This window comes from Tachysurus fulvidraco, chromosome 18 (genome assembly GCF_022655615.1).
Source record: "Tachysurus fulvidraco isolate hzauxx_2018 chromosome 18, HZAU_PFXX_2.0, whole genome shotgun sequence".
Taxonomy (NCBI): Eukaryota; Metazoa; Chordata; class Actinopteri; order Siluriformes; family Bagridae; genus Tachysurus; species Tachysurus fulvidraco.
This window is the reverse complement of record NC_062535.1, coordinates 6,879,297-6,900,276: the sequence shown is the minus strand read 5'-3', so window position 1 is coordinate 6,900,276 and position 20,980 is coordinate 6,879,297. Positions and strand designations below refer to the sequence as shown.

At 42.8% G+C, this 20,980-nt stretch overlaps 1 protein-coding gene across 2 annotated transcripts in view; it reads left to right on the top strand.

Annotated features, from left to right (window-relative positions):
* The window catches only part of cenpe (centromere protein E), a 29,327-nt gene extending 8,811 nt beyond the window's left edge, over positions 1-20,516 (top strand). The window contains exons 22-58 of one of the 2 annotated variants that reach the window (XM_027156408.2): positions 69-246; positions 331-485; positions 1,867-2,160; positions 2,269-2,490; positions 2,895-3,047; positions 3,926-4,132; positions 4,317-4,406; positions 4,488-4,571; positions 5,538-5,831; positions 5,922-6,140; positions 6,214-6,297; positions 6,394-6,471; positions 6,561-6,719; positions 7,310-7,525; positions 7,607-7,825; positions 7,958-8,158; positions 8,282-8,503; positions 9,017-9,238; positions 9,385-9,492; positions 9,593-9,682; positions 9,837-9,920; positions 10,242-10,352; positions 11,683-11,895; positions 12,013-12,168; positions 12,267-12,347; positions 12,495-12,587; positions 13,046-13,234; positions 13,761-13,976; positions 15,086-15,292; positions 15,390-15,593; positions 17,214-17,360; positions 17,561-17,673; positions 18,732-18,829; positions 18,906-19,017; positions 19,103-19,368; positions 19,474-19,512; positions 20,268-20,516. In XM_027156408.2, the coding sequence (XP_027012209.2) occupies positions 69-246; positions 331-485; positions 1,867-2,160; positions 2,269-2,490; positions 2,895-3,047; positions 3,926-4,132; positions 4,317-4,406; positions 4,488-4,571; positions 5,538-5,831; positions 5,922-6,140; positions 6,214-6,297; positions 6,394-6,471; positions 6,561-6,719; positions 7,310-7,525; positions 7,607-7,825; positions 7,958-8,158; positions 8,282-8,503; positions 9,017-9,238; positions 9,385-9,492; positions 9,593-9,682; positions 9,837-9,920; positions 10,242-10,352; positions 11,683-11,895; positions 12,013-12,168; positions 12,267-12,347; positions 12,495-12,587; positions 13,046-13,234; positions 13,761-13,976; positions 15,086-15,292; positions 15,390-15,593; positions 17,214-17,360; positions 17,561-17,673; positions 18,732-18,829; positions 18,906-19,017; positions 19,103-19,368; positions 19,474-19,512; positions 20,268-20,392 (5,949 nt within the window). In that variant the 3' untranslated portion in view covers positions 20,393-20,516. The remainder of the gene's footprint in view (positions 1-68; positions 247-330; positions 486-1,866; positions 2,161-2,268; positions 2,491-2,894; positions 3,048-3,925; positions 4,133-4,316; positions 4,407-4,487; positions 4,572-5,537; positions 5,832-5,921; positions 6,141-6,213; positions 6,298-6,393; positions 6,472-6,560; positions 6,720-7,309; positions 7,526-7,606; positions 7,826-7,957; positions 8,159-8,281; positions 8,504-9,016; positions 9,239-9,384; positions 9,493-9,592; positions 9,683-9,836; positions 9,921-10,241; positions 10,353-11,682; positions 11,896-12,012; positions 12,169-12,266; positions 12,348-12,494; positions 12,588-13,045; positions 13,235-13,760; positions 13,977-15,085; positions 15,293-15,389; positions 15,594-17,213; positions 17,361-17,560; positions 17,674-18,731; positions 18,830-18,905; positions 19,018-19,102; positions 19,369-19,473; positions 19,513-20,267) is intronic. The other variant, XM_027156409.2, reaches the window with a different exon arrangement.
* The last annotated feature ends 464 nt before the right edge of the window (positions 20,517-20,980 follow it).

Below are 20,980 nucleotides of genomic sequence, written 5' to 3'. Positions count from 1 at the left end.
ATTTCATTTAAAAAAATGTACTATTCGCTTTAGGTGATTGTGGAAAAACACAATATTTCCCTCAACAGGAGACTTTGACTGTTCGGTTCAACCAAATGGAGAGCGAGGTCAAGTCCCTGCAGAGCCAACTCGAGCATGAGAAATCCCGTTTCAAGAAAATGCAGGCTGACCTCCAGAAAGAGCTGCTCGGGGCTTTTGATGAGAACACCAAGCTCACTGCTCTTCTGGATGGAAAAGTTCCTAAAAGTGGGTGTTTGTCAGCCAAATAAAAAAGACGGTGATCTTTGACGAAACAAGACGTTCATTTTTTTTTTTGTATGTCTTATTTAGATGTGCTGGATAACCTGACGCTGGAGAAAACAGTCGCTGAGTTAAAGAAGGAACTTGAGAAGAGCCAGGAGAGTGAACGAGCTCTACAGAGCACAATGGAGGAGTTAAAGAATCTAGAGGATCTTCCAGCTAAAGTGGATGATTTGTTGAGACAGGTGAGAAATTCCATAGGAACGACCTGATGATTAGTTTTATCTTCAGCTTTCTGATGCATGGATTCAGTTATAAATGATTGGTGTCTTCCTCCAAAAAAAACAAAACAAGGAAAAGCCTTGATCTTTGGCTTATTGTTGTACCATTTTTGTGTGGATCTGGATTATGATCTTTGATCAAGACCCAGCTGTAGCCTCTTGAACAAAGCAGGCAGATTTGTATTGTAAAACCTGGTACTTTAATGAGGCCGTAGATGCAGCGTATGTCAAAGAGGTTCCCAAGGCTTTCGGTAGAAAAAACGGCTCCACAACTGCACAAAATGTGTGGAGACTTAACAGAAAAGATCATTCTCCTCTTTACACCAAACTAGCCTTGAGTGTTTGTTGCTAAAACCCTTTACTTCAATTTGTTCGTTTGGCAGACTCTCTTATCCAGAGCGACTTCCATTTCTCATTTAATACATATGAGCAATTAAGGGTGCCAGCAGTGGCAGCTTGGAGGTCCTGGGATTCGAATTTGAGCAGCGGTCCAACCCCTTAACCACAGAGCTCCCACTTCCACGGAACATGGTGGGAACATCCCGCAAACTACTCGCTCTCACATTTGTTGTTTAGATAAAGGAAAAGTTCACTGATACGCCTGTGGTGTCTATTTAATGACTTCTAGACCGCAAAATAACACCATCCAAATCTCATCAAGGAACGTCTGTTCTCCATATCTGATATGGCAGTGTTGGGTTGACCTTACGTAGTACATGGTAGTAGAGTTCTTTGTGAGATTCGGCTAATTAATTATAAATGGGGGAAGTCGTGGCCTAATGGTTAAAGAGTCTGACTCCTAACCCTAAGGTTGTGGGTTCGAGTCTCGGGCCGGCCACGACTGAGGTGCCTTTTGATCAAGACACCGAAATACCCACCCCCCAACCTGCTCCCCGGGTGCCGCCGCATAAATGGTTGCCCACTGCCCCGGGTGTGTGTTCAGTGTGTGTGTGTGCACTTTGGATGGGTTAAATGAAGTATGGGTCACTGTACTTAGCCGTATGTCTCATCACTTTCACTTAAATTTACACCATCTTTTCCATGGATTTGGACTTTTGACAAAATTCCAACAATTTAAACCAAAAAAAAACTTGCTGTGATTTTATAGAGTTGGATCATTTTTAACAAAGCAACATTTAATTAACTTATTTTGGTCTGGCGGTTTGATGGAACTGGTGGTTTGCCAGATCTGTTTTTACTCTTTGGCTATTTCCAAAGCTCAGACTTCTATAATGAAATCTTATAATGGCTTTCAGTAATTAAGTGGAACTTTATCTCTAGGTGAATGTAGGACAACTTTACGTCCCATGTGTTGCTCTATGGTTTGTGCATTAACTGTCCTCAGGTGTGTGAGCTCACTGGTGAACTTTGCTCGGTGCAAGAGGAGAGAGACAACCTTGTCTCTGCTCAGGCTGGGTCCCATGAGGACACCGAGAGACTTAAAGGAGAGGCTGTAAAGGTCCAGGAAGGTCTTGAGAAACTGCAGAAGGATTTGGCTGAAGCAGAACTCAAGGAACTTCAGCTAATCCAACAGAACTCTGAGACTACAGAACAGCTTGCAAAGGTCCAAACAGATCTTCAACACCTCCTGGAGGAAAAGGAGAGTCTCCTCAGTGCCTTGGAGGAAGCTAAACAGAAGGTTTGTGTTTTTTTTTTTTTTTTTCCCTTTAATTTAAAATCCCTGATGTTTTGACCTCGTAGATGTCTCATCAGTTTCATAATCACCTTCCTTCCCCTTTCTTTATAGTCCGTGCACTTGGGTGAGGAGCTGGAATTACTTCGCTGTGACGGAGAAAGACATCTATCAGAATTGACCACTATGACAGAAGAAAGGAACCATCTTCAGGAAGCAGTTCACACTAAAGACTCTGAGCACGCTGAATATGTTCAGAACCTCCAGATAGAGCTGCAGACTGTTAAGGAGGAGAGAGATCAAATGAAGAGAGATATGGAGGAAAATGTGGAGCTGGTATGATTTATGAATAAATATAAATACTGTCGTCCTCGTGCCCCCCGCATGTCATTTGTCCAGGAACACCTTTACAAATTATGTATACCAGGATGTTACGTTCGTATGTGTAGCAGTGACAAAGCAGGCGGCTTTCGTTCTTCTCCAATGAGAGCTAGTGACCGGAGAATGGTTTATATTAGTAGAAGGAAACCGTTTTGTCGAGTGGAACGCTATTTGCGCCACATACTGATAATTGTTGTTACTATGGCAATGAGATGTAGGAACACGTGCTCTACAACATCCTAGTGCAGTGACTGCAGACATGCAGAGTGCACGCTGAATGAATCGGTGCATCATAAGTAGTCTTATTGATTTTATGCTCATAGACATCAATTTCCCTTCCTAACTCACCGAAATTTTAGATGATCGAGAATCAAGAAGAGTTGCGGGCGGCTCTGGAGACGGCAAAAGTGCAACAGGACCGAATGCGTCAACTGGAAGCAGAAAAAGCTCAGCTGGAATCCAGACTGTCCAGTCCAGCTGACAACAGTCTTGTGGAGACTCTGCAGCTGCAGGTAATTTAAAATGCGTATAGTGCATACAATATGAATTTAAATAATGCAGCGATGGAATAGCGTCAACCCTAAAGTCTGATCACCAACAATGCTACAGTCACATGTGTCGTGTAGCACAAGAGAGCAGAACTGATCTGGGAATGGTTAGGGATGACTTGTACGTTCTTTATTCTGCTCGCTCTCTCTCTCTCTGTGTCATATTGACATTAGCCAGTTGTGGCCATCTGTGCTCATGTATGTGACGGGTCAGACACTATCATCTGAGTGTTTTACACTGCTATGGAGAAACGAGCCAGAGTAAAACGAGCATAATCTTAATCAGTCCAGTTTCACGTCTGATCCTGACACTGATCTAATCTGAAGCACAAAACCTTATTAATCAGCTACTGATAATGAGAATTAGCTCCATGTCCCCCATTGTGCCTCGGTCAGTATTATACTTTAATACTAAACGCTGAGGTATTACTACTAAACCGTGTTGGCTACGAAAGCAGAGGGTCCAGCATGTGTCGTGTCTCCTGACACAGATGATTAACTGAAGCTCGAGCGACGATGGCGAACGGAGAACATGTACAAAGTGGATCTGCTCGGCCTTTTCGGTGACCTGTACGTGTAGTACGTGTATATCTACATCCACTTTGGTTGAAGCTTTTCATATCAGATCTACACACCCTCAGTGCCTCAGTCCACAGAGATCATGTCTGCGAGAATAAACAAAATGTGATGGACTGCAGACAAATTTTTTTTCTATTTTGGGCTTTTTTTTTTTTTTTTTTTTAAATACTAAAGATTTGCTTTCTGTAAATATGTATATTATATAAAGGTTTAAATTTCTCACTCTTGACGTGGTGTCCTAACCTGAGCTTTCTGGTTGACAGGTGAAGCAGCTGAAAGACGATCTGCAGTCTGCGTGTGCTGAAAGAGACACTGATGTACGTGATAAAGCTCTTGACTCTGAGCTGGAGAGGATGCAGACCAATATCCTCTCTCTGACTGAAGAGCGAGACCAGCTTCAGGAGATCGTTCAGGGCTTGAGAGAAGAGAAAAGCCAGCTGAAGGAAGAAATGGAGGAAAAAGATGAGATGGTAAGGGTGGTGTGTTCCTCCACTGAACCAGTGCCCTCGTGTGTTGGCAGAATTTAGGACTAATTCAGCAGCAGTTCTTTTTCGATTCAATACGCAAATATAGGAGTTTAAAGATTAAAAAATAAAACCCACCACATGAACTCTGGTCATGTTTGAGATCATGATAAACATGATTATTTTCCAGATCATCCACTTCCAGTCGGAGCTGAACGAGAGGCAGCTTTCTGATCCGAAGTCTGTTCTTAATGAGGAGGGTGAAGTTCAGCTGCAGCAGGTATTACTGGCAGAGGTTTGGGATATGATCTGGGATGAATTTTTTACTATTACTGTTACACAATATTCTATTTATCTGTAGATGCAGACTCTTAAAAAGATGGCTGAAGAGTTGACACAGGAGAATTCCCAGCTTCGCACAGAACTTGGCGACGTGACTGACAAGGTCGAGACTCTGGCTTTAAACTGTTAATTAAATGCAGTTTTTGTTTAATGTTGTATTAAAAACAGCAGGTTTGTGTTTGTCGTGTGAAGGCACGCACCAGGCTTTGTGTTTCTTTCTGTCTGCCTGTTGCTCTGTGTCTCCGTCTGTCTGTCTGCCTGTTGCTCTGTGTCTCCGTCTGCCTGTTGCTCTGTGTCTCCGTCTGCCTGTTGCTCTGTGTCTCCGTCTGCCTGTTGCTCTGTGTCTCCGTCTGCCTGTTGCTCTGTGTCTCCGTCTGCCTGTTGCTCTGTGTCTCCGTCTGCCTGTTGCTCTGTGTCTCCGTCTGCCTGTTGCTCTGTGTCTCCGTCTGCCTGTTGCTCTGTGTCTCCGTCTGCCTGTTGCTCTGTGTCTCCGTCTGCCTGTTGCTCTGTGTCTCCGTCTGCCTGTTGCTCTGTGTCTCCGTCTGCCTGTTGCTCTGTGTCTCCGTCTGCCTGTTGCTCTGTGTCTCCGTCTGCCTGTTGCTCTGTGTCTCCGTCTGCCTGTTGCTCTGTGTCTCCGTCTGCCTGTTGCTCTGTGTCTCCGTCTGCCTGTTGCTCTGTGTCTCCGTCTGTCTGCATGCCGGTCTGCCTGTTGCTCTGTGTCTCCGTCTGTCTGTCTGCATGCCGGCCTGCCTGTTGCTCTGTGTCTCCGTCTGTCTGTCTGCATGCCGGCCTGCCTGTTGCTCTGTGTCTCCGTCTGTCTGTCTGCATGCCTGCCTGCCTGTTGCTCTGTGTCTCCGTCTGTCTGTCTGCATGCCGGCCTGCCTGTTGCTCTGTGTCTCCGTCTGTCTGTCTGCATGCCGGCCTGCCTGTTGCTCTGTGTCTCCGTCTGCCGGCCTGCCTGTTGCTCTAATGTAATGGACGTGGTGTGTGGATGTTTTTTTTTTTCCCTCCCGAAAATCTGTGAACTTCCTAACACCTTATTTTTATTCTTACCTTTTCCTATTTTTAGGTTGGTGAGCTCTCAGAAACTCTTAGTGAGGCGCAAAATGAGAAGAATCGCTCGCTTGCTGCTCAGTCTGCATTGCATGACGAAAATATAAGACTCAAGGAAGAAATGGAAAAAGCTCAAGAGGAGCTTATCAGGATGGAGGGTCAGATGATTGATTCTCAGCTGAAGGAAGCTGAAGTCAGCCAGCAGCACGCTGAAACCACCGAGCAGCTCGCAAAGGCTCAGGCAGACCTGCAGGACTTTACAGTGGAGAATAACAAACTGCTCATGTCTCTGGAGGAAGCCGTCCAAAAGGTGAGTTTGCCTGAGCAGGTCAAAGGAAATTGTCTTGGGTTTATGTTGAGAATATTTGTGTATTTATCCATGATGTACATCCCTATACAGGCAGCACAACTGGACGAAGAACTCCAATCTCTTCGTTGTGAAAGAGAGCAGCTTTTGGGTGAGAAGAGCGAGGGAACTCTCTATCAAGAAGAGTTGGAGAGCCTTCGTGCCGCAGTTTCCTCCGTGACCGAGGAGAGAAACCAGCTTCAGGAGATCCTTCAGGGTCTGAGAGAAGAACGCAGCCAGCTGAAGAGAGATCTAGAAGAGAGCAATGACATGGTAACTCTGAGATGATGATAATAAACATGACTGTAACATCTTTGGACAGTGGAACTGATGAAGGTTTCTTCAGCTCATACAGGCTCAGGAGAAGCTAACACCGAGTGAGATCAGTTCACCACAAGAAGCAACTTGTGTCCAAGATGAAGTCCAGCAAGTGAGTCACATGTTTATACAGTAGACTGTAATATAAGATCATTACAAGAGACTTTTTAAATGGTGGTTATAACTTTTTTTTTATTCCTTGGTACAGCAGTTACAAGAGCAAATCAAAGCACTGAGTGAGGAAAATCACCAGCTGAAGATGGATGCTCAGGAAAACGTGGAAATGGTAAAACGTCGCTCTAACGTCGCTTAGCGTTTCGGGACCCGAAGGAGCCGAGAATTGTTTAATGACTCGTTTTAATTTGAATCACGCAGATGATTGAGACTCAAGCAGAGTTGAGGTCAGCACTTGCAAATATAAAGGAACTAGAGAAGAACATGTGTGAGTTGGAAGTGCAGAAGACTCGGCTAGAGTCCAAAGTGTCCCAGACAGACAGCAGTAACGAGAACAAGCTTGTGGAGCTGAAAATTCAGGTACGCCTATTCACTGAAAGCCATTCATGAAATTAAATAAATGTATTTGTATTTGGAAAGTGGGTTGAAAATCCCAACCCATATTCTCAGACCATGCACAAAATGAGGAAATTATTGGAAGCATGTATTTTAATGGTTTTTTTTTTTTTTAGGTTTTAGTGGATCAAACTAATGTAGATTTGTTTCAAATCCTGCTATTGCACCTGGGATTCAGAGGCTGAAATCTTTAATTCTGTCTCTACACCACTCCCTTCGCTCTCGGTGTCTTTGCCATGTGATAGGCACAATGTAAAACTGTATACTGGCCTGGATGCCAAAGTAAAATATGCTGATATTATTGATGTTAAAGAATTGATTGTTCTAGACAAACGTATCCAATGTCTCTTTGGGTAAATTTTGGCAACCAGCTGATACTGAAGACTCTCGTTATTTGTAATTCAACGACCAAAAACAACAACAAAAAACAGACCATTCTACGAAAAAAAAACTGCTCCACAGCAGCCCATTATACTTCTCTTATTATTCTGTTCTATATTTTCCTTTCAGTTCTTACTACAAATAGTTTTTTTTCCCCCCTATACTATTTGTAGATTGACCATCTGAACGAAGAACTCCAAGCAGTCAATGAGGAAAAGCAGCGTCTTCTTTCTGAGAAGGCACAGGATCGTTCTGCTGAAGAGTTGGAGAGAGTTCAGGCCAACTTGAGCTCGCTCACTGAGGAACAGGACCAACTTCTGGACGTACTACAGGGCCAGAGAGAAGAACAGAACCAGCTAAAGAACATCTTGGAAGAGAAGGAAGACATGGTCAGAACACACTATTGGAAAATTTGAAGGACGTTTGTCAAGCTAAGATGTACGCGATGTTAACATTTGATGTCTTCTCAGATTGTGCAGCTTCGAGAGGAGCTTCAGACCGCTGCTGCAGAGAGAGACGATCTTCTGAGCAGAAGAACCGAAGACGGCGTGGAGGATGCTACACTGGAGACGATCCGTGCGAGTTTATCCTCCCTCAATGAAGAAAGAGACCAACTGCTGGAGATCCTGCAGAGCCTGAGGGAGGAGAAGAACCAGATGTGCAGTGAGCTGGAAGAGAGAAATTCTAGGGTAATAGAAATCATGCCTGTTTTTTTTTTTTCCCTCAAAAAATGTTTCTAAAACATAGAGGACAAAGAGACAAGTAAATTTTTTTGCTTCGTTTTAAATCTCTCATAACGTAAACGCACGTCTGTAACGCAGCTGATGCAGCTGATTGACGAGCTCCAGATTACCACAGCTGAAAAGGACAACGTACTGGCTGAGAAAGCTAAAGATGACCTGGATAACAAAGCCGAGTTGGAGAGACTCCAGATCAGTGTTGCATCTCTGACTGAAGAGAGAGACCAGGTGACTGAGGAGAATAAACAGCTGAAGACTGAACGTCAGGAGACCTCTGAAACGGTATGGACTTTGAAGGTTCTGTGGTTTATTCTGCTAATCCTGAGTTTTACAGTATCTGTATGACCACGTCTAAAGATTTCCCAGCATTATGGTATTTACACTTTTTTCTCTCCCTTCCCACAGGTAATGCAGTTAAGAGAGATGCTTCAGTCTACAAGTGCAGAGAAAGAGCATGTTCTGTCCGAGGCGACCAAAGAGAGCCTCGCTCGCATGGCTGAGATGGAACAGATCCACGCAGATATCACCTCCATTACTCAGGAGCGTGACCAGCTTCTGGAGCTTCTGCAGGGCCTGAGGGAGGAGCTGCTTCAGCTGAGGAAAGATCTTGAGGAGAAGGATGCAAAGGTAAAGGAAGATGAATTCTTTTAGATGGAAGAAAGAAAGCAGACATGGGAAAGGTGCAGGTGTGAGCTGTGACTAAATAATAATAATCATGAGAAGTCAAAGTACGTTAATACAAAACGAGTGAAATAAAAGTGAATACACTACCAAAATAAATCCGTTCTACTAGATGATGTTTGCATGAACGTCAAAATATCATTAAAACCATTTTATTAAATTATTTAAAATCTACCCCTATTCCCTTGACATGACCATGTGGTGATACAGAGGGTCCCGTTTTAGTCCACATTAGACTGACCCATTATTATTGAAAGGTGAAGAAAGACTTGGATTGGATTTAAAGTTATTGCTGTGTGCAGTTCAAGTACGAAGCCAATGAAATGCTCTGTTTAGATGTTTTTGTCCAGATCAAACTGAGCTATTATATTAGTTGGGATAAATACACCGCTCCATTTTGGAGCACCCCAACAGTGAGAAGTGCAGAGACTGATGTTAATTGGATTTTCTTTCTGCCAGGTGATGCAGCTGAAGGAAGATTTCCAGTGCGCCAGTAACGAGAAGAATCGTCTTCTGGCTGAAAATGCTACGTGCGGCCTGGAGAAAGTTGAGATGCTGGAAAGACTTCAAGCAAACATCACGTCTCTAACTGAAGAGAGAGACCAACTTCTAGAAGTGCTGAAGGGCATGAGGGAGGAGAAGAACCAGCTTCAATCTGACCTGGATATGAAGGATGAATTGGTAATGAATTTGGGGGGTGGGGGGTGTTATTGCATGACATCATCAAACCGTGAAGGCTTACCAAATTCCCCCCCCAAATCAGTCTGCAAGAATTTTAATGTTTGCCGTTCACCGTTTTTTTTCTTCTTCTTTTGTTTCTATTACAGTTACAGCAGCTGAAGGATCTTCAGACCGAACAAGAGCAGTTATCAACGTGCAACTCTGTGAACGAGGACGGAGACAGTCTCCAGGAGCTGCTGAAGGGAGTGAGAGAGGTAAAAACAATTGAATCAAAATCTGATCCATGTCCAGTAGAGATGTCGCAGGAGACTGCAGAGGAAGCAGACTGTTCATTAATAAACCTGCTCTTTGTAGCTCATCCAGGTTCAGGGCGAGCTGAAGCAACAGAAACCACTGAGTCCTAAAGCTACCCGGAAAGCTGAGCTCCAGCAGGCCAGTCAAATTGTAATAATTTTTAATCTTTCAATTCATCTTTGTGTTTAGCACCTATATGTTAACGCAGGTGACTCAAACACCTGGATCTGTCATTGTAGAACATTCAGAAGTGAACTGAGCCGATAGTTTTGAACACCTACAATGTTCTTGCATTATTTCACAGATGCAGGCTCTTAAGGATGAAGTCGAGTCTTTAAGGAATGAGAGAGCGTTACTCCGGAATGATCTCCGGGAAGCCGCTGAAACCGTAAGTTAGTTTATTTTATTTATTTATTTTTTGTTCATCATGTTTAATCCTGAGTTTCATGCTTTTGCATCAATAATGGGAAAAAAAAAAAAAAAACTGATATATTTACTGTATAAACTTATAGAATGCATAAATTAATTTGAATTAGCCTTTGTTTCTTAAAAGAACGATCTATTGGTTGCATGCTGGTCTGCGTCTGTAGGGACCTTGACTTTTCCATGCCTCTAAACATCAGTCCGACGTCAGTCAGAAGCCCTGTTAAAGCGATGATATCTCTGGGTTAAGCACAGGATATAAACCTCTTCTCGGTTTTCTCCATAGTCAAAAGCCTATCAGGACTTGCTCCATTCCACAAGGGAGGAGCTGAAGCAGCAGCAGAATGCTAACTCAAACGCCCAAAATACTGAACAGGAGACTCTTCTTCAGCAGCAGGTATGTGCTTTAAACTTCACATTGTCCCACTAATGCAGCAACATGGACATGGGAAATCTTCTTAGTAGCTTTACTGATATAATAAAGCATGCAGAAGCACAGATTAAATAACGTCTCATCGTCTACACACGGGGCAGATGATAAGATTTTATTCTGACCTCCAATTACGGCTGTGCAATTAATCGCAATTGCAAAAGAAATCGCGATTTAAGCACATGCAATTTCTAAACCGCATATGGCTGCGATTTTATCTATTAAGATGTTAACCAATCAGAGTTCACGTAGCGCACGACAAAGCTGAGCGGAAGAACCGCATAGACGAGCGAGAGGAAAGAACATCAAATATAAAAAAAAAATTGATTTGGTGCCAAAGAGAAATTCAACGTCAGTCGTTTGGGAGTATTTTGGATTCAGGAGAGAGGATGTGTCGCAGAGCAAGGGAATTTGCAAGACTTGTGAAATGATTATTCCAACGAAACAGAGCAATACTACAAATCTGTTCCAACACTTTAAAACCGCGCCGTAAAAAACTGCACGATCAACGCATGTCGACAAAGTCCATCGAAAACAAACAAAAGCACACATCAAAGCCAGCCCGAACAGATTGAACAAGTATCCATTGTTCAAGCATTTGCAAGCGCCATGCCTTATGAGAGAGGATCAAAACGGCACAAATAGTCACCTATCATATATGCAAAGATATGATGCCTGCATACGTCGTTAGTAAAGAAGGCTTCCGAAGACTAATACAAACTCTCGACAAAAGACACCAGCTGCCATCTCGCACTCATTTCACACGATTTGCTATTCCCGAAATGCGAAATGTAAGGCGGGCGTTGAGTACGAGCTCAAGCCGGTAAAATACAACACCACAGCTTATTACAGCTTTGTTTATCAAGCAGTTAGTACTACTGCACAGTGTTATTTCATTGTGAAATGTGTGCACTGAAAAACAGTTTTGAAGTTTATTTGTTATGACTGCAATTTAGTGGAGTTAATCTTCATTTATTTTGTTGTCTGTTTTAAAGACAATTTTACTACAGTTTTGTTTATTAAACTATTAATACTGTTACTTCATTGTGAAATGTTTTGTTATGCACTTCTTGTGCACTGAATACATTTAGAAAAAGCATGTTTGGAAAAAGCAAAACCAATTGCTGCAATCGCAATATTCATTCAGAAAATCACAATATGATTATTTTTCCATATTGCACAGCCCTGCCTCCAGTCAAGTTTATTCTCCTTAACGTTTGATCTGAAAACAGTATAAAAAGCCCCCTTGTATCCTGCATGTATTATTTATCGCACATGCTTTTTTTCTTTCCAATAGATAAGTCAGATGAATGCCGGCCTTTCGTATCTGAGAGAACAGCTTACGGCGAAGAAAACCACCGAGGCACAGAACCTCAACACAGACATGCAGAATCTTCTGACTCGCATTGCCTCTCTCGAGGAAGAAAAAAACAAACTCCAAGAGCTGCTCGAGGCTGCCAGAGAAGAGGCAGCTAACCTGAGACGTGACCTCCAGGAGAGCCAGCAAACGGTAAGCAACACGAGCAGCAGACGCGCACACGGTTACCGATCCACGCTGCCGTTCACCCCTGCTTACAAAACACTCGCACAATCTGAAACCCGGCTTTATTCTTGCCTCCTTTTGTAGAAACACAAGCTTATGGAAGAGCTTGAAAATCTTTGTGGCATTAAAGAGCAGCTTCTTAACGAAAAAACACATGCAGATCAGCTCCAGGAGGTTTTTTGTGGAGTAAGAGAAGAGAGAGACCAACTCAGGAGGGAGCTGGAGGATAAAATGAAGGAGGTAAAAATGTGTGTGTGTGTGTGTGTGTATATACATACATAACGAAGATTTAAAAAAAAAGTGCAACATGAAGTAAGGATTAACACCTGTGTTTTCAGATAACGTGCATTGAGGAAAAGGTGAACGGACTAGAAAAGGAGAAAATACAGCTGGAGTCTGAAATAAGTTCTTTAAGCCAGGTTAGTGTTGTCACGTTACCCGGTTAACAGTTTAAGGAGGCAGTAGCTGGATACTGAACTCACTATTCAGGTGCTTGTCAAGCCCTATATGCACATAGCTTGGAAAAATATCTGGAAATATAATTTTATGTGAATCTTTCTTTCTAGTCTCTTCATGTTGTGAATGAACACACTGATGCCTCTAATGAAGGAAGGATGAAGATGATGTCTGTAATTGAAACCTGTAATGAAAAACTTAAGGTAGGAAATTAAGATCTTACCTTTTTTTATTTATTTTTTTTTTATTAATTCTCCTGTAATTCTTTGTTAGAAATGATGTTCCATAATGTTTTCCACATAGCCTTGCCATCAGAGAAATGAACACAAAATCAAGTGAAGTCTTCAGTATTACTGCAGATTTGGCATAGGACATGTTTTGTGTTGAGGGGAAAAAACCCACTTAAAGTTGCATTAAAAAAAAAAACAACAACAACATTTTAAATAAAATCCTGAAGGAAAATCGAGCATTTTTGGCCACAACAAAAAAAACCTGTTCTCTTAAAATCAGTCTGTTCCAGAATTTCACAAAATGAGTTTACATGTATTGTATTTAAGGTGAAATCTACAGCACTGCAGGCAAATTAGTTAAAAACTACAGGACTGTAATTTCTTTAGATTCTCAACTACAAGCAAATTGTTATAATTTCTCCCAATTCCAGGTTGCCTTCTTCAAGCTCCAGGCGATAATCGACCGTCTGAAACCCAAAGATCATCTCGCAGATGGCAACAGCGAAGAGAATGCCCTGTTTTATCAGCTGCTACCGTTTGTTCCAAGATCTCACAGATCTGTGTTCGCTGCTCTGACTTCCAAAACAATTCATCTTGATGACCTGCTTAGGAAAAATGAGGTGAGTCTCAGTCCGGAACTGAACGCATTGGGGGAAGTCGTGGCCTAAAGGTTAGAGAGTTTGACTCCTAAACGTAAGGTTGTGGGTTCGAGTCTCGGGCCGGCAAAACCACAACTCTTGAGCAAGGCACCGAACCCCCAACTGCTCCCCGGGCGCCACAGAAAAAATGGCTGTCCACTGCTTCAGGTGTGTTCACTGGGTGTGTTCACTACTGTGTGTGTGTGTGTGTGTGTGTGTGCACTTTGGAGGGGTTAAATGCAGAGAACAAATTTGGAGTATGGGTCACCATAGCTAGCTGTCACGTCACTTATCACTTATTTAAACCTGTGTACAGATGTGCGTCTGAATCAGGGAGTAACTCTTGTATTTGGCTATTAATTTCTCAATGCAAGAACAAAAGTAGTGTGAAACATCTGAGACGTTATAATTTACAGATGTCCAGGGCAATAGTTTTAGCACTTGGTGGTGGTGGTTTTTTTTTTTTTTTTTTGTATCCGCTGGAAACCAACACGTCTTTCCTTTTTAGGTGACCTTGCAAAAGCTCGCAGCTCTGCACAAGGCCCACTTCATGAAGCAAGTTCACCGTGATGTGGCTTCCTTCGAGGAGAGAAGGCTACATGATGTGCTTATTCACCAAGCTCAGGCTCCACCACAATCACTCCTGTTGCCTGCTGGGGACTTCCAGGAGATTTGGGATCAGAGACTTTTGGAGCTGTTGGACAAACGCAAGCACGATCTTCAGGTGTGTATGGTGTTTTCAGTGTTATGCAAGAAATCCCTTGAGGCTTGTGAATACACAGCGGTCATTTTTCAGCACTAGAAAATCTAAACACTTCACAGTGTGCAGTCATAGTGGTGTATGTGTGTGTGTGTGTGTGTGTGATACATTTTAATTCTTTGCAAATATATTAATAGATATGGTATATTACAGAACAGCACTGCGATGTTGTGTATGAGTAATGACGTTACACCAGAAATACTTTAGCACCCAGGACGACATGTGACAAATGTCAACAGCCAGCTGGAGTTCATAAGGAGTGGTGGTGTGAACAACAAGCAGAGTGCAGCCACATACATGCTACAATAACAACCAAGAAAACACATTTTTATCTTTCTAAAGCCCTATTCGGACTGGATTAGTTCTATGTGGGGGTAAAGTAATTATTTCCAGAGCTTCTCGGTGATTTTAGTCCCGTCCGAATGTGCCATCTGGGTAATCATTACGGACAATGTCAGTAAAGATTATGGTGACTTTTACCTTCTCTAAAAAGGTCCGGAAAAATTACCTATATACTAATCCCGTCTGAATCGACCCGCTGTAAATATGTAGGGTAAAATTCCGTCATTTCCTGTTTAAAAGTTTTTGGCGCGTTTTTCAAGCATGGAGGCGCCAAGTTGTCTGTTTGCACACGTGATAACAGGAAGCGACATCATACGCACATGACCAGGAGGTTACTGTGGTGCATAAAGTGAGTTGCCCCTCCCACTTCTGCTAGTTTTGCTGAGATGTCTTGTCCCGTGCGAATTGGCCAATTAATATATATTACAGACGTCCTGAGGTAAAATTGCATTACTCCACGTCCCCACGTAGAACTAATCCCGTTCGAATAGTGCTTTAGTCACTTGAACATCAACTGGTTCACTTGAACTGATTTTGGTTCATGCAATCTAGAACTAAACCAGAGTATGAGCGCCTAATCTTTCTGATCTCGTTCTGATTTTCACTCAGTGATATCTGAATTGGTGGCAAATTATATTAATTCCCTTAAACGGTTTAGTTTCAGTGGTGCGTTTATCATCTGGTTGGGTTTTTTTTGCGTCAGGTTAAGTGAAGTCTTTTTCTCTTTGTAGAACATGTACAGTATTCTGGACTTCCTGGAAGACGGTGTTGCCAAGCATGCAGTCACACTTTCAGAGGAACTTCAGGCACGAGCCCGTGCTCATAATGAGAGCAGGGCGCTGGCTGGAACTGCAAACATGGCCGCTGTAGTTCAGTTCTTTGAGCGAGAGCTCGTTCGACGCACAGCTTCGGCAGAGCGCCTGAGAATGTTTCACCAAGTAAGATTTAACACTCTATATTCTAGAAAATATCTAGCAATGTCTTTTAATGTCATGTTGAATACATGGGCTTATTAGGAATCTTTCCATCTTGCAGAGCATGCTGGACAAATACAGCTGTGCAGTTTCTTTCCTGAAGCCTTTGGAGGAGGAGTCAGTAAAGAGGCTGAAGGAAGAGAGGAGTGAGAGTCTGACACTGCTGACATCTCGGAGCAGTGAGAAGCCCAAAACTGAGGCTGACTTACTGCAGGCCAAACAGTCTCTCTCCCTGCAGCTGCAACAGTCTCAAAAACACTTAGAGGTAAGATTTAAGCAAGATGAGGATGTATCGGATATACACTATATAGCTAAAAGTTTGCGGACACCTCGTTATCACACCCATGCATGGTTCTTCCCCAAGCTGGTGCAACAAAGGTAGGAATGCAGAAGTGTATACGATTCTGTGTTTTTTGTTTTTTATTTTTTTTACATTTCCACTTCAATTAGGAATGGGAAGCTCAAACTCTTGGGTTCCAGCATGACTGTTCCCCTGTGCACAAAGCTAGCTCCATGAAAACCTGGTTTACCAACGGTTTTACAGACTGCACCCTCATATCTAGTGGCGCATTAACATTTATTGCATTTAGCAGACTCCCTTGTCTAGCATGACTTACATTATGTTACCGAGCAATAGAGGGTTAAGCAGGGTTTCGCGGGGTCATAAAAAGTCATACATTTAACAATAAGAATTTAAGGCCATAAAAAGACACAAAAACGTCCGGATTTTCCATACAAGGTCATAAACATTTAGCCACGTCTTAAATTGATATGCTCGTCCATTAATTTGTTCTTCAATTAAAATGTGCTCGTGGCGGCAATGGCATTCATTTGTTTCGCCTGTTGTAGTTCTGTATGAGGAATCTGGGTGGTATCACACTGGTATCACAGCGGTCCAGAACTACAAGGTCCATGCAGTAGCATACAGACTTGTCAGAAGGACTTTCACAGAAACCCGCGCGAACTCCGAACATACCGTATCATACTGAGTCACTGCTTAGTTTAATTGAAATCATCCTGACTATCACAATGGGAAAATGTACCTCTGTGGCTCGAAGACGGTGCATTTAGTAGCTGGCTCAAGCTTGTCGCTAACAATCGGTATCAAGCCTGTTGCACTCTGTGTAAGAAGACGTTGGAGCTGTCTAGCCTTGAAGTCGCATGCAAAGTCGGAAAAGCATATCGTTGCTGTAAATGGCCTGCAGCGGGTGCAGGCGATCCGTCAGTTTTGTTTGGCTCCGTCACTAACGTTACCCGGGATTCCGTTTCTGTAGCATCCAGTGCCACACAGTTACTTGTTACTTTCAATGAAAGTCAATAATAAAGACTTTTGAAAGGAATTTTAATGACTGAAGTTATTTATTGTAGTTCGTGTAGGTCATAAATTCAAATCATAATGGTCATAAAAAGGTCTTAAGTCTTAAATTTGACTGATTAAACCCTGCAGAAACCCTGGTTAAGGAACTTGCTCAGGGGCCCAGCAGTGGTGGCTTAATGGACCTGGGACTTGAACTTGGTAACCTTTTGAACGTAACCTTGGTAGTCCATCACCTTAACCACTAGGCTACCACATCCCCCACATATAGGGCAGGGAGTAAATCTGGAATGGGATGGTCTGGGGTACACAGGCTTTTGGCCATATAGTGTATATTTCTGATGATGTAATTTTTCAGAAACATCTGTTCTTGCTTTCTTTTTGTTAGGGGGAAACCATGTTACTCTTACTGGACAGCTGAGTGGAAAATGCTGTTTTTCTGTTTGAGATTAATTCACCAAAGGCATGTTTTAGTAGTGTGATGTACCGTGTCTACAACATGAGTAAGACTCATATACATATTTGTAGCTAATTGTGACTAATGTTAAACATGTTAATTGTCCCTGTCAGGTGCTTCAAAACAAAGTGGAGGAGTTAAAAGCCCAGACAGACATCTCTAACCAGGAACATGCAGCCAAGCTTGAAGAGCTGAGCTCTGCTTTAAAGGAGAAGGAGGATCTCATCCTGAGCCTGCAAGTGAAGCTGAAGGAGTCTGAGGTGGGTTAAAAATGGTTCAGAACAGAGGTGGGGCTGGTTTTCAGTTTTGTGATATTAAATCATCTCTGTGGGACAAGAACATTTTTGATGCTTCACTCATGTGTTTACTAGTTCATAGTTTTTAAATCAGTGTCTGTGTAGCCTGTGCAAATGGACTAATAGTGATGCACTTTTAATCACGCTGCTCTGTTCATGTTCAGGCTCTTGCACAAGTGAAGATGCCACCTAGTGCTGCTGAAATGGAGACCATGAAAGATAAACTGGTGAAGATGGAGTTTGACCACATCGCTATAACTACCAGTCATGAAAAACAGTAAGATTTTTCTTGCTAAATGTGATGTGAATAGTTTGTTTAGACAAATGTTGGTGTGATCTTGTGTAATGCTGTGTAAAGTATGCTGGTGTAATGTATTGTGTAAAGGGGGGGAACGCCGGTATAATGTGGTGTGTAAAGGAGGAGGAACGCTGGCATAATGTGGTGTGTAAAGGAGGGGGAACGCTGGCATAATGTGGTGTGTAAAGGGGGGGGAACGCTGGTATAATGTGGTGTGTAAAGGAGGGGGGGAACGCTGGTATAATGTGGTGTGTAAAGGAGGGGGGGAACGCTGGTATAATGTAGTGTGTAAAGGGGGGGGGGGACGCCGGTATAATGTGGCGCGTAAAGGGGGGGGGGGCCGGTATAATGTAGCGCCTTAGGGGGGGGGGACGCCGGTATAATGTAGCGCGTAAAGGGGGGGGGAACGCCGGTATAATGTGGCGCGTAAAGGGGGGGGGGCGCCGGTATAATGTAGCGCGTTAGGGGGGGGGGGACCCCGGTAAAAGGTAGTGCGTAAAGGGGGGGGGGGCGCGCCGGTATAATGTAGCGCGTAAAGGGGGGGGGCGCCGGTATAATGTAGCGCGTAAAGGGGGGGGGACGCCGGTATAATGTGGCGCGTAAAGGGGGGGGGACGCCGGTAAAATGTGGCGCGTAAGGGGGGGGGGCCGCCGGTATAATGTAGCGTGTAAGGGGGGGGGGCGCCGGTATAATGTAGCGCGTAAAGGGGGGGAACGTCGGTGTAATGTAGCGCGTAAAGGGGGGGGATATCTGGTATAATGTAGCGTAAGGGGGGGCGCCGCCGGTATAATGTAGCGTAAAGGGGGGGGGGCACGCCGGTATAATGTAGCGTAAAGTGGGGGGGAACGCCGGTATAATGTGGGGGGGGGGGTATAATGTAGTGTAAAGGGGGGGGACGCCGGTATAATGTAGCGTGTCATTTTTTTATTTTTTTTATTTTTAAATGCGATTCACAACCTGCTGATTTTTAGTGGATTTTTTTTTTTAATTTTTTTTTTTTTAATTTATTCATTTAATTAATTTATTTATTTATAAAGAATATCGCAGTTAAAGTCAATGGTGGAGCACAGAGATGATGTCATCCGCAAGCTGAAGGAGACTCTTCGAAAAACCCAACATCAGGACGAACAGTCATGTAAGCTGTGCTCAACTGAGTTCATGAAATTTCTTTAGCTGACTAGAAATGGTAACCTTTGTTTTTTTTTCTCTAGTTATGGAAGGTGAGGATCCTCATTTTAAACTTGGCGCTCAGGCCAAACTTCCTACTTGTCATAAAGATAAAAAGATTGAGGATCTGGAAAAGAAGACTGTGCAGTTTGAAAGGTAAATAGATAGATGGTTAATTCAGCTAGTATTCTAATCCAAGACTAGAACCCCTTTTAAAAGAATCAATCTGTCTATTTTCTAGCCTGTTGAACAAGCAGCAAGAAGAGATCAATAAATGGAAAAAAAGAGCATATAGGCTGCGAGAGAGCAAGAAAGAAGCCCCTCATTCTCCACACACCCCAACCAAGCGACCTCTGCTGTTAGCAGAAAGTGACATGTACTCTCCCAAGAAATCGCTCCTTGATTCTCCCAAAAGCAAGTTCTTTGACCTCCATTCTGACACAGAAACGATGTCGATCAAGTGCCCAAAGCAGTTCTTTGATAACTCCAGCCTTGGTACTATGCCAGGTATGTGTTCAGCCGTCTGAGTGTTATTCGTGACCTGGGTCTGAAAACGACCGGCTGTGTGTTGCAGCTTTTACATTCTACGCATTTTCTTCTCGTGTATAACAGCTGAACCAGTTTCAACTGATTTCTCAGAAAGCGATGAGGGTAACGTACTGTATACGTTGACGGGTTTGTGGTGCACAGTTAAGGTTTCCTAGCATGTTGCACTGGCCTAGTTTAAATGAAGTTCTGCACATGATCATCTAATGAGAAGAAGGGCTTGTGGACCTCACCACAAACACCACTGGTGGCAGCTGCAACTGTCCATTTTGGACACCTCATTAACTATATATGTAAAAACCTGGGGTTAATTTAGGGTTAAAACAGTTAGTTTGACTGGGTTGTGTTAAGGGCTTATTATATCACCTATGCAGTCAAATGAAATGACATTATTGAGACCCACTGAACAGGTATAGAACTGTTATGTTGCTTTCATCCCATTCAGTAACAGGAAATAATTCATGATTCAACATGAGAACATTGTACATTTGATGGGCTACATTCACAAGTCAGTTTGTTAACGTGAAAGTGACACGTCACATTAACACTAGCCACATTTTCTAATTAGCTAGAACGGTCATGTCAAAATAAAGAAAAAAAAATTTCAGCAAAGTCTCAGTTTAAGTTCTGTTGTCCGTGATGTCACCTGATGACAAACGTTTGCTAGCAGCCGATTGACCTGTTAACTGTTTATGGCAGGAAAACATGGAGTTTTTAAGTCGTAGAGACATTTGAACAAAAAAATAGAAATTGGTGTACATTAATTATTCTTAGAGAACATGCCTCAATTTATTAGCCAATTATGAAGTCTTTATCACTTAATATAGTCTATAATTTTCTCGTATGTCTTTTTGTCTCAGACGCCGGTCCCAGTCCAGCTGTCAGCTCTGCCGACACACATCCAGAAAGCTGGTGGCATGTTCCAAGCGCTTCCCCGGTGAAGACTGACCTGAACTTGGACGCCAATGGCTGTCCAACACAGTGATTTATATGTATTTGTTTGTCTGTCTGCTTTTAGTTGTTTGTTTTTGTCTTTCGTTTCAAAAGTATGTCCCTAAACTTATTTTGGAGTCATGCAAGTTTTAGAATAAAATCACCTATTAAAATCATCTTCCTGACTCTCTTTTTTTTTTTTCTTTTTCTTTTTTTCAGTAAACATTACACATACAATTCTGTCCATCTGTCTCCTCTAAATGCATTTTATGGGGGATGCTGATAGAGTACAGTAGATCATCTAAATTCATTGGTAATCATTACAAGTTTAACTGCATTACACGTGTATCTTTTCAATAATTGCTGAACTGGGTGGGAGTTGAGATCACATGTGGTGTTTAGGTGTCCAATCTTATCCGGAAAGGGCCGGTGTGTGTGTGTGGGTGTTTGTGGATAAGACTGGACACCGCCGAGGTAGAGGAATGATCAACTCATACTGCTGATGGTTTGCATGAATCTGGGTTGGAAATAAGTCAGTCCCTGTCTTGCTCCATGCCGTGTGGCTGTGGTGGGGTTGGATTTTTATTTAATTTTTATTTTTTTAAGCTTTGAAAGACAGGTTTAACCCTGCTGATTAATT